Here is a 15,198-nt window from a genome sequence, read left to right as displayed (position 1 = left end):
AAAGCTAAATGAAGGTCAGAAACTCTCATTATATCGAGGTTCGCCATCAACCGAAGCTATAAAGCTGTTTGGTCGATGGGCATCTTCTCGTTGCTAATATCCAAGGTACCCGAGGGAAACAAAGTTAGGAATGAGAGAAAAACTATTATAGCTGGAAGTAATACTGATATTTTTATAGGTTTAAAATTGTGTCCTTTAATACAAGATTGTGTACTGATCTGCTTGAGATCTTTTACAAAGCTTGTCCAAGACTGAAATTTAATAGAGGAAGGAAAGACGAGTGAAAAAAGTATTTTCCTTTTCACAGCACTAAGCCTCTTTTTCAGACTAACTGTCAACTGTAGACAAAGAGGTCAAAAGGTGTAAAGAAATCATTTGGTTGTATTTGAAAAGAAAAGAAAATCTATTTTCTATGTTGTGTAACCCAGAAGAAAATACAGGCTTAGGCATTTCCTAAAACCTTATGTAGGCCTGTGGTTTCAAATTTAGCGTGATCCTGATCAACACATGAATGCATCTGCGTGTATGTGTGAACAGAAGATGTTGGGTTTTATAGGGCGCATTCACACTAGCCTGGTTTAGTCCACTTTAATCGAGCTCTACTTTGCCTAGAAAGCCTGGTTCGTTTGGGGAGCCGCAAATGTGCAATCGAACTCTGACAAAAGTGAACTCTGGTCTGCCTGAAGACCTAGGACTGAAGTGAACTCTGCTGTGGTTTGAATGTAGATATAGGTGCCAAGCAGACCGGAGAGCGCTCCAAAACCAGGAAGTGACTATAACCCATGGCTTTCTGGGTAAATGCAACCAAAACAAACCCGCGAGTCTAGCACTAGCGAGAGAAATGGCTCGTGATCTTTTTGCCAAAGACGAAAGAGAAATCCTACAACTGCTAAAATTTGACACTGCGTTTTTGTTAACATTGGAAGAAGGAAGTTGTGCTCAGTGTCTTCTTCGGAAGGATTTTTCAGTGATTCTTGTTGCAGGTGAGGAGTTGAACAGGTTTTCCGAAAGGTTTTGTTTTGTGTGACACAGTGCTGTAGGAAGGCCAATGAAAGCGAACAGCAACGTTGCAATTTTGATCACCAATCTAACCGAGTCTACCGGACGATCAGTTGTGAAAACACTGCACTTCATACACATTTTTCTTCATAAAAAACATAGCTGATTGCTGAGGTACTGCACGGTTTGTGTGTAGCTACAGTATATGTTATCATGCACATGACAGATCAAGATTATTCTCCTAAATTCTAAGCTCTAACTCTTGTTGACTTTAGTCTCTGATCTTCAGCTGTCTTCCTAAACCTTATGAACAGATTTCCACCATGTTGTCCTGAGCAGACAGGCTTTGTGCTAAAGTGTTTAATTACATTCCAATAATGATCTGCAGCTCAGATTTCCGCCATCAGACAGCAACAAAGATTAATGCTTGGCCGCAATTGCTAAAATCATGTTTGTGCAATCAGAGGCTCACTCGGAAACTATCGTTTTTATGTAACCGAACACCATCCTGAAACTTGACCACACGGCATTGGTGTTGGGGATCTTTTCTTTTTGTTTTTGTCTGCTAACTCAATGTTCCTGATGGTCTGTACGTGGAAGTTTTCAAACAGCACTTAACAAAAACCAAAAAAAAAAAAAAATCTCATGCATATAGGCCCTTCTCTTGGTTATTGATTGGCCTTCCTAGAGCTGCCACAGTGCGGTGCAAGCTTGGAGACAGTGTGGCTGGTTCCCCTGCTGGAAGAGGTCTCCATGGCAACGGCTACCCACGTAGTCATGGCGGCAGTTTAGGGCAGGGTGTTGACAGGAGGTAGAAGAGGGGAGGAGACGGAGGGAGGAGGGTGTAGAAAGCTCCAGCTCTCTATTAATAGAGAAGCCTGCTGCAGAGAGCATTAGTCTTACGGACTGTTCAGGGCGTTATGTGACCATAGCGTGTGATTATTTTTTTATTTTTATTTTTTTTATAGAAATGCTTTGGTTTTCCAAATGTTCCCTATTTAGATCACTGTATGAGTCAAGGTTGTGTTAAATAAGCAGGGCTGTGCAGGTTCAAGGCCTATAAAAAAGAGGTCAGGTAGTTTAAAACTAGCGCTGCCAATCGATCAAAAGGCTGTAATCAGATGAATCACACTCTAGCACTGTGATTAATCACTATGCTTAACTTTGTAAGTATGAAAAATTCTTTTTATTGTCGCAAACCAAACATGTCGGTTTTTCAGGTCGTCCTATTCGGGACGACATAAAAGAAGCCCTTCTGTTTCAAACGTAACTTTATTTTGTGCTGCATCCAGAGGACCTGTTTTGTCCCTCTTCTCAAGAACCACTGAACCGTGTCCTCTGCTTTGTGTCTCCTTGTGTAGGGATCGCCTCCATGACGGTGCCCGTGTACATCGCCGAAGCCTCTCCGCCGCACCTCCGAGGTCAGCTGGTGACCGTTAACACCCTCTTCATCACCGGAGGGCAGTTTACCGCCAGCCTCATCGACGGCGCCTTCAGCTACATGCGGCGTGACGGATGGAGGTCAGACTCAAATGTTCTCTCTCTGGCCTTTGAGACGACATCAAGCGACTTCAGGCGAGACGTGTTGCTGCAACACATGAAAACTTTAGCGTTTAGATGGCAACGTGCTACTTCTTTTAGAGGCAAAGCGGGATGAAAAAAGCCACTTTTTCAATCTGTCGTTAAAGTAGCAGTTAGATGTGAAAGCAGCACATTCCTCTCTTCTTTGTGTTCTCATTTTTTATCAAATGCCTCAGCTTAAATGCCAGCATATGCACAGAGCAGTTCATAACATTTACTAACAGCAGCCGCGTTGTACAGATTAAAGACGCAACTCTCCACCATCTGTCCTGTTGCGTCTTCATCATCTGGTTATCACCTGTTTTCATCTTCTCTTCTTCGTCAGACTGAATGCAGCTTTAAGCCTTTCACAGCCTTGTAGGATGAGCGATGCTACAGATAAGAGGAGCCGGTTTTTTTTTTTTAGATCTGAGGAAATTGTCCAGAAAGTGTCTGATTGGTGTGATTCACGCATGATGATGACTTTTGCGGAGTTGAAAGTTGAAATGTTTCCTGAATGACGCGCCTTCCTGCTGAGTGGAGTGAAAAGCCTTAAATATGCACTTTATTTTAATCAGCTCAGCTTCTTGAAATTCCTGTCACATAATGTTTTTTTTTTTTTTTTGCTCGAATTCTATACAGTTCCTGAACCCAACCTACCCCAAGAAGCATCACTAGAGTTTCACTAAACTGATTTTGGTCATTAAGGATAATTAAAAAATCCATTCCCATCAGTTAAAATGTATATCTATATAGGTACCTTATGTTATTTATTAAACCCTTCACATGGTTATGAATATAATCAAGCTGAATGAATCATCATTACTGTTTTGGTGCAATAATGTCAAACAACAAATGCTACAACATGATCAAAAAACAGTAAAATGCTCACCAGTCATCTGAAGTTAAAAGGTGGCACAGTGCTGAATAAAAACAACCAGAATTTACTGTGACCAGCCATTTGGGTATTGCTTTGGCGTGGAGTGCTTTCGCTAGTGTATACCTGGGTAATGCCTCGACGTTTTCCTAAATTAAAACCTGTAAAGAACAGTATCAAGAAAATGTAAAGGAATAGATAAATGTTCAAACATTTACCACCCATGTGACGTGACTCTGTTTCAACGCTGTGCATAGCCTTTAATTCATCTTTCTACAGAACTATGACAGAGAGCTTCGAAAGGTCTTGTGTGTTAGCCCCTACTAGCCGTTCTCGCATTGCTTCGGTGTGGAGTTATTTTGATTTTCACTTGCGGAAGTTGTAACGACTGAGTTGGATTTTATGCACCAAACTAATTTCTGTAATGTTACAGTTACGAATACATGAAGCAGTACACCACAGGGTTTCCCCTATTATACATTTTAAGCCTGGTGGGCCACCAGGCTTTACTTGTGCCCCACCAGGCTAAGCATTTCTTATTTCTTTAAGTCTTTTTAAAATGTTTGCATTTTTTAAGACTTTATGGTTGGTGTTCAGGTATTAATCTTCCAGTCTTTCAATAACACATAATTATCAAGTGATATTTTCAAATGTCCTGTCAACCTGAAACATATTTTAACTCAAAGACATGGCGGGCCCCTGGATGTATGTCTGCCCTTTCGCCCAACCACCGGGCTTAGCGAGTTTTCAATGGGAAACCTCTCACCACTACAAAATCGCTTAGCTTATTATGTTCAGGGAATAAACAAAATGAAATTTGAATATCCTAATTAGCTTTGAAGCCCAGAAATTCAATAAACCCTCACCAATCGTGCTATTGTTGAATTTTAATAAGTCAAACCACCTGACGCCAACAGCTAACAGACACCCAGCTAGACCTTTTCAAAGATCTCATTCCGCGCGTTCCCTCTCTGTCCAGGTACATGCTGGGTCTGTCCGTGCTCCCCGCCGTGCTCCAGTTCGTCGGGTTCCTCTTCCTGCCGGAGAGCCCCCGCTGGCTGATCCAGCGCGGGCTGACCCAGAAGGCCCGCCGGGTGCTCAGCCAGATCCGGGGCAACCAGAACATCGACGAGGAGTACGACAGCATCAAGAACAGCGTCGAGGAAGAGGAGAAGGACAGCGGAGGAGGTGAGGCTGACAATTCCGATCCGGAAAGTCACGTCACGTCACCAAACGGAGCTCGGTGTTTCATTTCACCAGGTCGGAGATGCAGACAGAGGAATCTCTGATTTCTTTTGATCATTGCAGGTTCAGCGTCGTTTCTTAAGCTCGCTTGTCTGCAGCTCACCTCACGCATGCTGTCTGATTTACTGACTGGTTAACCGTTTCTGTACTGATTTAGCTACATGTTTTGATGAGCCCTCAAGTTTTCTGACATAATACCTAAAGAGGTCATGATGCTAAGTACTGGAACTGGGTTCCCAAAGGCCTTGGAGGAGAAAACGGCCCACAGCACCACAGGTCCTTCATTATGCTGAGCTTCTTTTATTACTCAGAACTTAACATTTCTTTTAAGCTGTTGGATGTTGTTACACATTCTTCGCTGTCTTTTCCTCTCACTATTTAAACCTACTTAACTTAAATGGGTCGTTTAATGCTATTAAATAGGAAACTATTTGGGTCTTTGTGGAACCACCTTTTGTTGGTCTTTCACATTAAATTCCAATTAATTATATTTATCTTTGTGGATTTAATCTGACAAAACATGGAGAAGTTGAAGCGGTATAAATACCTTTGCAAGCCATTGTAATATTCAAACATCTTTTCGCATCAATCAGTCCCTCCAAGATTTGGTGATTGTTTTTGTGATTTTCAATCAAAATCCCAGATTTTTGTGGCGCTCATTTAGAAATACTTCCAAGAAATGTTCCCAAAATGAACGTCAAAGTAAGGCTGAGGCGGCAGTGTTGTAAAAATAAGAAATACGGCCACCTGCAGGCGTGAATTGGCAGTCATTTTTGTGTAACAAAATAAAAAAAAATGCAATAAACTCATTTTGTGAATAACTGGAAGAGCCGATTTATGTAATTCGGAGTCTAGAGGGACACATAAAAAGCTATGGCGGGTTCCGATTCAGCCTGGAGTTTGACACAAGTGCGCTACATTATCACCTTCTAAGGGTGTAGTAATCTAGTGTACAGTCATTTCAAGGCAGCTGATGTCTCCCAGAATCTAAGGCCGGCATACTGTGCTGGAGGAGTCCACAGAGACGTCCTCAGCTTGTTATTAACAACTCCCATCTGACTGAGTCAGGACCCTGAACTTTGAAGACAGCAGCCCTCTTTTCCATCCCTTTGATTTCGTCCACAGTGGAGGCTGATCAGACTGTTTATGTTCTCCTCCTGTGGAGCCGTGAAGTCCTTCCTACTGGAGGAAGATGAAATCATTCACTTGCCTGCTGCTGCAGTCCCAGAATCATTCTGCAGTCGCACAGTTTGAGCAGTAGGTCATAGGGCGCTCTGACTGCTGGTTTCAGGATTACTTGATGTTTATTTGTCATTTTTCTAGCTTTTTCAAAATTGTCACAGAAGGATTGTTTTCTTTACAAGTAATCCAACCAAAGTTTGTTGATAAAATCTGAGGTCCAGTGGCTTTAAAGGGGCAGTATTATGTAATATTGACTTTTTTCAGCTTTACATCATGTTATAATGTTATTCCCTCATCAGAAATATACCTTTCTTTCCCACTCAACTACTTCAGACTAGCCTGCAGCAATTAGCAAACACCTGGTGGAATATCTGCTGAGCTCATTATACGACCTACTTCTATGTGCAACGCTGGTAAAAACGTTGCTAAAGGGTTAATAGAGGAGCCATGTTGTGATGACTTCCTGAAGGCGGAGTTTCAGAACGAGTAGGAGTTTTTTTTAAAGAGACAGAGGCCCAATTTCAAGGCATTAAATTACGAAGTCAAATTTCTTTTAAGTCATATTTGATGCAGCTTTTTTATAACAACTGAAGGTAACATAATTACTTGATTGTGTTATAAATGGCATTATGTGCCTGGAAAATCTGTTAATAATAAAAGTTAGTTCCCAGTCTTATTCAGAAAGATGAGTGAAGCGTTGCAAAAACGATAAATAATAAATAAATAAAATAGGGCAAAGCTTTGACTTGTCGACACTGATTTTATAAACATTAATTGCGATTTCTGTTTCATAATATTAAAAGATGTAAGAGTAGCATTCTTCCAGTTTCTGTTTTTTCTCTTATTAAACACACCGTTTGTCAGCACTAGTCATCGTTGTACTTCTGTTACAAAAAGAGTCCATGTTAAAGTTAGAGTGATAACAGATCCAACAAGTTTGTGCCCTACCTGATTTAGACCAATGCAAAAAGAAATGAATTTATAATATGGATGTTGATTTGGTGGACAGAAGGTAAACAGATTTTTGTGCTCCACGTTCAGGGTTGGTGTGAGCCGACCTTTCCATCTGCCGCACGTTTGGAGACGTTTGGTTGTCAGAACAGCGGCTTTGTTATCTGATCCTACATTTGTTTCACTCATGTCTGATCTTGATCTTCCTGTAATCCCTCTATAATCCGCACACGAGCTGATCCGAGGACGCAGCAGCACAAGCAAATCACATGCAGACAAATACCTACACATTTACGATAGGTAATGCTTTTTTTTTTGGGGTTGTCTGTCTTTGAGGAATGGCGGAAAAAAGACAGTACCTTCCACTTAAACGTTTTCACACTTAAACCTAAATATTCAAGAGGTTTAGCTAGGATTTTATCCAGCAGACCAACATAACGTAGTGCGTTATTATGGAGTGGAAGAGAAAATGGGTGAACTGTTGCCACATTATGAAGTTTTTGCACCTTCTAGCAAGTTTTCCTCCAGAATCAGCTTGTATGTAGATTCCTCTTTCTTGGGCAACTCAATATTAAGAAATATTAAGTTACCTTGAAAGCAAAAATGGTAGGTTTTCATTATGTGGGGGTTAATTTTTTTGTTTTATTTTTGTCAATTAAGAGCAGTAAAATATTAACGTTGGCTCTTGTCAGCATCTTGGTGAAGATGCATAAAAGGAAATTACCAATAAGCCAACAGCCAGATGTTGATGGTTATCAGTTTTGAAAAGGTTGTAAAACCATCTGCTAAGAGCTCGGCCTCCGCCACCAGATGATGGGCTGTGTTCGCATCGTGGAGCTCTCCCAGAAGTAGTCTTCGAAAGGCCACATGCGACAATGCGACACGTGAAAGCCAGTGAGGTCACGAAGTAGCAAAGTCTCAAGGCGCTGGTGTCTCGATCGCTAAAAAGCAAAAGTCTGCATCACAAGCTCCAAAAGAGAAAGAAGACAAGTGTTTTGTTGTAGATTTACTAATCCAGACACCACTTTCTACATCTTTGTTGCTTGCACAGGAGGCTCCACTTCCGCTTTTCAAAGCCACACGGTCACATCTGTTTGCAGCTATTTTCACGTGTGATTTGGATTTCTGTGGGCTTTTTGAAACTATTTTTGCTTTTTAATTTCTTTTTTTTTAAAATTTTGGTTGTTGGCTGTTATGTTCACTCTCTGTCTTAGCTTCGGCTGCCGCTGTGGATTATGAGAAAATACTAACATATTCAGGTTTTAAATCTTTAGAAGTGGAGACCAGTTGACCGTTAGTTGTTTTGAGTTTTTTTAAGCAAATCTTTCTCTTTTAATTGCTTGTTTCTTTAATTCTGAACCACTCATGTATACGCTTTAATAAAAACAACAACAAAAAAGCCACACTGTGAGCTATGTGCAAGAAGCTAATCAGAGGCGATGGAAAGATCCGTCACGGACGAATGTTTTGCTCAAATTCTTGCCAGACCTCTGGCTAATCCAAAATTCTAAACATCGCTCCCATTTAAAGGACAAGTGTGGATCAAAAAGGGATTAATTTAAACCTAAATCTGACAGACGTTATGAATAAGTTTGTTTTACAATTATTGCTAAACTAGCTTTCACCATTTAGCATTATTGCTAACATTAGCCCACTGGATTATTTGTCAATTTAACGCTGCCAAACAGTTTAATTTGTAACTTGACTTTCACTAAATATTTACTTGCAACTTGGGTTACATGGTTTTGCAAGCTAGACGCTATTTTATGACAGCTGAGGTGCAAAACATGAACGTTTTTCATGCCAAGTCTTTTAACAGACTGCTTTTAACGTTTTCCACTTTGCTTAGTGAAAACTTGTACTTTCGGTTTTACCCTCGACTAAAACAAGATCAAATTTCATGAATAATTCAGGTTAATGTGACGACACGCAACCATGACAACTAACAGAGCCCTACCTGAGGTTTGTCAGCTGTCGCTGTAAAACAACCCAAACGTCTGACGTCCGTGTAAAGTCAAAATGTGTCACTGTTCCAGAAAAGCCATTAAAGCTGCGGTAAAGACGAAGAGCAGGGGCGACAGGAACGTTTATGAACGTTGAACATCACGGCGCCGAACGAAAAATAACTGCACTGGGTCGCAGTCACACCGAGCGGCATGAGTGGATTCAAAAGGTCAGTTAATGTTTTATGCTTTGTTTGCTTATTGTGTCTGATTTCGAGCAAAGTCAAATAATGGGAGATCAAAGGTCAGCCTTTCGTAAAAGCCTTGTTATAAAAATGTCAGGCTAAAAGAACAGGTAACATTTTCTTTAAAATGTGAAGAAAGCCATTGTGAGAAAAAAAAAGGAAGCAGGACATAACTAGATTTGCACAGACAACTTTCTAAAGCTCATCTAATCCGTTGTGAGGAAAGCTTCACATTATCAACTAATCCATCCAGGTGTTTTTTTTGTATCACTTTTGAGTTCTTTATTATTGTTGAAAATGTCTTGAAATATTAATTCATTTCTCAAGAGTTGCTACTGCAATAGGTTGTTGCCATATGAATTCATTCCTTTGTGCATTCTGTTCTTGTGTTTCTTTTCTACAGCAGCGCGTTAGGGACATTGTAGATTAAAAAAAAGAGTGAATTTCCACCAAATAAATTTCAAGAGTCAAGTATTTGCCTGAATAAACTCACAAGTTTTGAGATTAATCGCAGTAATGTTCTTGAAAAGAACTTTTGAGCTTGAAAAGTCAAACATTAGCAAGAAAAACTGGTCAAACTCTGAAAATTCCTTGTTTTTTCTAGAAAATTTCTGAAATTAATCTCAAAATTATGGAGTTTTTTTTGGCGGAAATTAACTCTTCTTCTTGGCCCTAATGCACTGTTGTACTTTTCACAGTTGGTTTGAATAATTTTTTTTTGTTTGGTTGTGCTTTTTGAAGGTGTTGGAATGGAATGTGGATTGGGACACTAAGTATATATATTACACAAATTTATAAGCTAAACAAAAATAAAACAAAACAACTATATTTTGGTTCTAGTTCAACTTCTCTCAGTCTGCCAGTTTGCTTTCCCCCACTTCTTATAGTTTTCTTCGTCATTTACATCAGACACATTCAGCTGACATGTGAGTTGTGTGACTCAAAAAATGTTTATTTATTAATTTAATTAATTGTTTTTGCAATTCCAATTTGCACACCTCCATATTCATCCCCACTACATGTCTGCATTTTGGTCGTGACACGTTTTATTTGGAGTAATCTTCTCCTATTGTGTCAGGTAGGAAAAGGGTGTTTCACTGTGCAATTTAACCTACGTTTTTCTGCTTTTTGTTCGTAGTTTGAGTTGGTGAGATCATTTTTGTTATTCCCAAACATCATGGAGAAAACGTAAAGCAGGTCAGATTTCCGCAATCGCCATCAATCCGGAAAAAAAATCAAAAAAATCAGGAGAACCAGAATGTTGGCAACATGTCAGCTGAGAAAATGTGTCTGCTGAGCAAATGTCAAATTACAGACATGCCAAAAACAAAGAATGCTTTAAAGTGAAACTTTTTCTTTTTTTTTAACATTCTTTTGGCTCAAATGTGAACCAGTAACTCCGAGCATAAGTTGTGCGTGTGTGTGTGTGTGTGTGTGTGTCTGTTGCGTTTCTCCTGGTGCTCAGCTCACTCTGCCGAAACGAAAACGAGACCGCTGGACTCGCACAGAGTCCCACCAGAGCCCCGGCTCTGCCTTTGCACATCGGAGTGTGATTATTTGTGAGCGTGTGTGTAATAAGAGGCGGCTCTTCGCCGTGGCCCGTGGCGACCCCGGGGACGGCACAGATGCCATGTCTTCCTGAGACGTGTTGTTCTCTGTTGTCAAGGTTGATTAGTTGAGGGATGAATCCAATTTCCTTTTCTTTCCCCTTCACTTCTTAGCTCAGGCTTCTTTCTACTCTTTGTCCTCCGTCAGGTTTTGCTCAGCGGCTCTCTGCAGCATCTCAGTCATAAACGATACAAAGAGAACGCATAAATAAAATGGACTTATTGTGTCCAAGAGATGGATCTGCGTTCTAGTCTGGAATCCTTTGCCGTTTCCAAGATGTTTTCTTTCAAGGATTGAAGCAAAAGACTGCATGGTGCTGCTATTTTCTTTGACAAAATGAAGACTTCTTTTAAGCTGTATTGCAGGGTCAGAAAATTTGAAATTTAGCATTCATTTAATTTGGAACAATCGTAAGAACGTTGCTTTGAGGAAATGAAACAAAACAAAAAAAAAAGTATACATATGTGAGACAACATCAGCTTATCTTTTCCACATTAGCTTTTTTTTTTTTTTGGTTCGGTCACTAAACCAAACTAAAAGGTTTGCCTGTAAATTGGTGTATAAAACAAAATCCTGTGAAAGGTTGACGGTAACCTCGCAGAATACGAATGTGTTTGTGTGTGGCATACGCTGGGAAAACAAAAGTGTGCAGGTTGCCATGGAAACAATATTTCACACTGTCTTTTTCATCTTACCTTGGAGATTAACAATGATCAATTTCCAGCATTTCATAATGGAAGATGGCGACAAGTCAAGGAGCTGATATTAGCAGCAGGAATCTTCCAGGGGTCAAAAATGGGAATATTTAATTTCATTTAAATCTATCTATCCAAATGTAGATGTCTGAGACACTTTGATTCTTTTTTTAATGATATTTCATTATTTAACTCACATTATTGTTTTTGACACGTCCACCTGCTTTTACTGTTTTATTGCAACGCCTGTCCGCTCTGGAATCGACGAGCGTGAATAGCCGCCTCTCACACTAAGTGGTAAAGAAAGGAGCAGAGAAGCTGGAGATGAAGAGAAAGTGAAGTGGAAAATGAAGGTGTTGGGACAGCAATTATGACGGAGAAGCAATACCAAGGAAACATTTCAGGTCAATTGTCAGACGCGCTACGGGCGTGTTCGTCACAATAAGCCCGTAATGCACTTTATTGAACGCATCGATTTCTTCGGAAAGCTTGTTCAGAGCCGCTCTTCTTCCACGAAGCGGCGAGCGACCGACTCTTGGAGGAAAACAAAAGGTCACGCGCAGACACTGAGCGACGGAGAAGGCTGCGACGCGAGAGCGTTTCATAAAGAGCCCCCCCCCCCAAAAAAACACGGCATTTCTCCCGCCATGTTGTGAGCTACTTCGCAATCAGCAGACCGAGAGAAAAAACGTGCCGATCCACCCGATGTTTGTCTTGCGATTGAAAGCCGTGTCAGGTCAACCAGTGGCGTGCAGAAGTGTTCACAGCGCCTCGAACCGCTTCGCATTCAGTCTCATTTATCACAAACTACAACATAATTTATTGCCGGATAAACACAAAGTAGCACCAAGAGTGCTCCAGTAATTGCAAGCTGCAGGAAAAACGACACAGCTGGTTTATTAAAATCTGATGAAGTGTGGCAAGCTGTCGGACGAGATAAAGGGCAACTTTGAAACGCATTTTTCAACAAATTCTCTGGCCTGAACTTTGACTGGGCCATCAGAACACTGGACACAAATTGATCTAAAGCTTCCTTTTTTTAATTAAAGCCCTGGCTGCAATGCGCTTAAGGTGGAAAGTAAATCTCACCTCTTAAACTATGGAGTACAGATACAACACTAACTGAAGCCTATGGGTGCACACAGTTGGAAAAATTAAGAGCTATTTTTTAATTTATATTTATTCATATCAGTTTGAAAGCAATTACTTTCTCATTATTTGTGCTCCAAAGCAATCTCCTCTCCAAGCCGCTGCCCTGTTGGACTTGCTTTGACCAGCCGTTTCCAGATAATTGAAAAGAACAGCGTTGTTACTTGCGAAAGAGGGCTGTTCATATGTTGCCGCGGCACACTCGTAAATAATTGATTTTACAGCATTGTTTGCAACGTTTTTTTTCTTCCTTTTCATAAGAACACACAGGGAAAAATAAAAAAAACGCCCAGAAAAGCTTTTAAGCATTAGTCCCTAGCGAAAGCCTTCATTTTCGCTCTTATTCATTAATAATTTAAGATTATTGAGTGTTTCGTGAAATTCTGTATGGTTAAAAAGTCGTGATGAAGCAAATACCTTTAAAGAAGGTTGAGCCAGCCACCTTGTGAGCTTTAGGTGTCTTAATTTGACAGATTTCGAAGGCAGCAGCTGCCTTTTCCACATCCAATCTTCACTGTTCTCAATATAATCTAAACTTAACTAATTCGTGTCGGTTTCCCACTTGAATTTCTAACAGAAACACACACAGGTTTGTTGAGCAACGCAAGGTTAAACTAACGAGTTCAAAACACTTTCCGAGGCACTTTACGTTCACAAGGGGAGCAGAAATGTGTTGATACAAGACATGTGGGAATGACGCGCGTTGACCCGTTTTGCCATCCGTTTTGAACAGTAATGAGCTTATGGCAGGGTTAGCGTGGCAGAGTGCAGGAAGATGAAAAACCCCAGCTCCCACCTGGGAATTTATTATGGAAGCTACATTAGTGGAGGATGAACAAGCTGCTTTTGATGAAAGCAAACAGAGGAGATTAGGGAATTATTATTTTTTTCTTTCTATACACTCCAGTAATTGCTTTCAGTCCCACCCTTAGTTCGTTCACTGCGACTCCAAACGCAAGTATTCAAGGATTGAACTCCGCACTCATGCTATCCAGCGTTTTATTGCTGTTTAATTATGACCTGCAGCGGGGGGCTTCATTGATCTCCGAAGCATGAGCCGGGCCGTGTGAGTGGTCACGGTGGTCATTACTTTTTGCTGAAAAATCAATCCACTTAATAACCGCCGAGGAGCTTCGGGATTGCTTATCTGTTTACAACAGAAAGAAACAGGTAAGCTAAAAAGTTAAACACAGAGTTTGATTAACGATAATTAGCTCAAAGATAAGGCAGTGCTCTGCTGATGGACTGGATGCTACTCGGTTTTAATGTTGCAAAATAAATTGCCTATCAAAAGAACTCGCCGTGTAAATATGGTGATGTTGGGGGAAAAAAATATACCACATTTTACACAATTTATTATTATTTATTTTTATTACAGAAATCTGATTTCTGCTCCTGCTGTTAAAGTACGTTGAGAATTGAGTTTATAATGCGGGTATCTCTATGTTTTATTCATTATTTTGATATATTGATTCGAGAAAAAAAAAAAAACACTCTAAGATTAAAAGGGACTTATTGTGCAAAATTCACAACCCAACTGCTTATAAAATCACCCATTTTTGGCATTGAGCTAACGAATCTTGGAGTCTGGAAAACGAGTCGTTTCAAAAATCTCCGGAGAGCAACGTCACAAATCAGCAGTCACTGCCGCTCACCTAGCAACTGACCCGCTGGCCCAGTCCGTTACCTAGCAACCCCACTGGAGTTTTACCGCTCTATGGCTGCTGGAAAAGGACAAGTGTTTTGCTGTAGACTTACCATCCGGAAACCACTAACGGTATTTTTGTTGGTTGTGCAGGATGCTCCAGTTCTGCTTTTCAAAGATTTACAGTTGTACAGTTGCACATCTGTTTGCAGCCATTTTCACGTCTGAGTGTAAATGTTGAGCTGGGGGCGTGGCCAGCAGTAGCTTGTTTGGATTTAAAGTGACAGTACCCTAAAAAAGGAAATCAAAATATGCAGAAATTAGCAAAATTTTTAACGAACATATTTTGTATAGCCCATAGGTCACCTTTTAAGGTATTGCATTGAATATTATAACTATTTTTGCTGATTGCAGTGTGACATATGTCTAGTTTCTAAACCATGATTGTCCCAAGTTTTCCGCAACTGAAACATTTTGAAGAAAGCCACATTTGTCTTTCTGGAAGGTCAGAGAATAAAAAACCCCCCCAAAAAACTATAACTACAATTGTTACTAATGCGGTCGCGCACGCTGTGTCGGACAGTAACCTGTTCCGGGAATGAACAATGTTCACATCAAACCGATTTGTATGCGATAAAGTTGAGCGTTGGTGGATGAAATGGAGTTAAGTTTTGAAGTGTGTCTGACGGAAGAGACTAGAAAACCTGGAAACTTGTATGATGCATCAAACAAGAAGGCAGTAGGCTTGCATTGGATTCGGAGCGATAAAACGTATTGTTCTCTGAATGTCTGTGCCAATTACTAAAACCTTGTAAGATCAGGTAAGAACATAAGGTTGTGTAACCGATTGTATAACTTCATACATTTTCTGAAACTCAAAGTTTAATCTTCCGCGTTCAGCCTTGAATAACACTCGGCTCACAATAGGGAATCAACAAAAGGGGTTTTTAACAGCATGACTGCAGCTTTTCACTGGCTGGAAATCACAGGGCTCACTTTGATGGCAATTAGTGCTACTTTTGACTTGTGACGATGTTCTCTGGGGTTTCTATACGATCACAACAGTGAGGTTGTGACTCACCCCGAGAAGGCATATGCA

General features: G+C 40.4%; 1 protein-coding gene and 1 long non-coding RNA gene across 4 annotated transcripts in view; one reads left to right on the top strand and one right to left on the bottom strand.

Annotated features, from left to right (window-relative positions):
- Positions 1 to 14,305, bottom strand: part of LOC116736366 (uncharacterized) — a 28,888-nt gene extending 14,583 nt beyond the window's left edge. The window contains exons 1-2 of one of the 3 annotated variants that reach the window (XR_004342544.1): positions 8,772 to 8,996; positions 3,452 to 3,597 (exon numbers count right to left, since the gene is read on the bottom strand). This is a non-coding gene — a long non-coding RNA (uncharacterized LOC116736366). Of the gene's footprint in view, positions 1 to 3,451; positions 3,598 to 8,771; positions 8,997 to 14,212 lie in introns of those variants that run through there. The other 2 variants (XR_004342542.1, XR_004342541.1) reach the window with 2 other exon arrangements.
- Positions 1 to 15,198, top strand: part of LOC116736364 (proton myo-inositol cotransporter-like) — a 63,221-nt gene that overhangs the window by 10,090 nt on the left and 37,933 nt on the right. The window contains exons 2-3 of the mRNA XM_032588776.1: positions 2,361 to 2,520; positions 4,416 to 4,624. Coding sequence (XP_032444667.1) covers positions 2,361 to 2,520; positions 4,416 to 4,624 — 369 coding nt within the window. The remainder of the gene's footprint in view (positions 1 to 2,360; positions 2,521 to 4,415; positions 4,625 to 15,198) is intronic.

Source organism: Xiphophorus hellerii, chromosome 17, assembly GCF_003331165.1.
Source record: "Xiphophorus hellerii strain 12219 chromosome 17, Xiphophorus_hellerii-4.1, whole genome shotgun sequence".
In the NCBI taxonomy this organism is placed as follows: Eukaryota; Metazoa; Chordata; class Actinopteri; order Cyprinodontiformes; family Poeciliidae; genus Xiphophorus; species Xiphophorus hellerii.
This window is presented reverse-complemented; position numbering and strand designations above follow the sequence as displayed.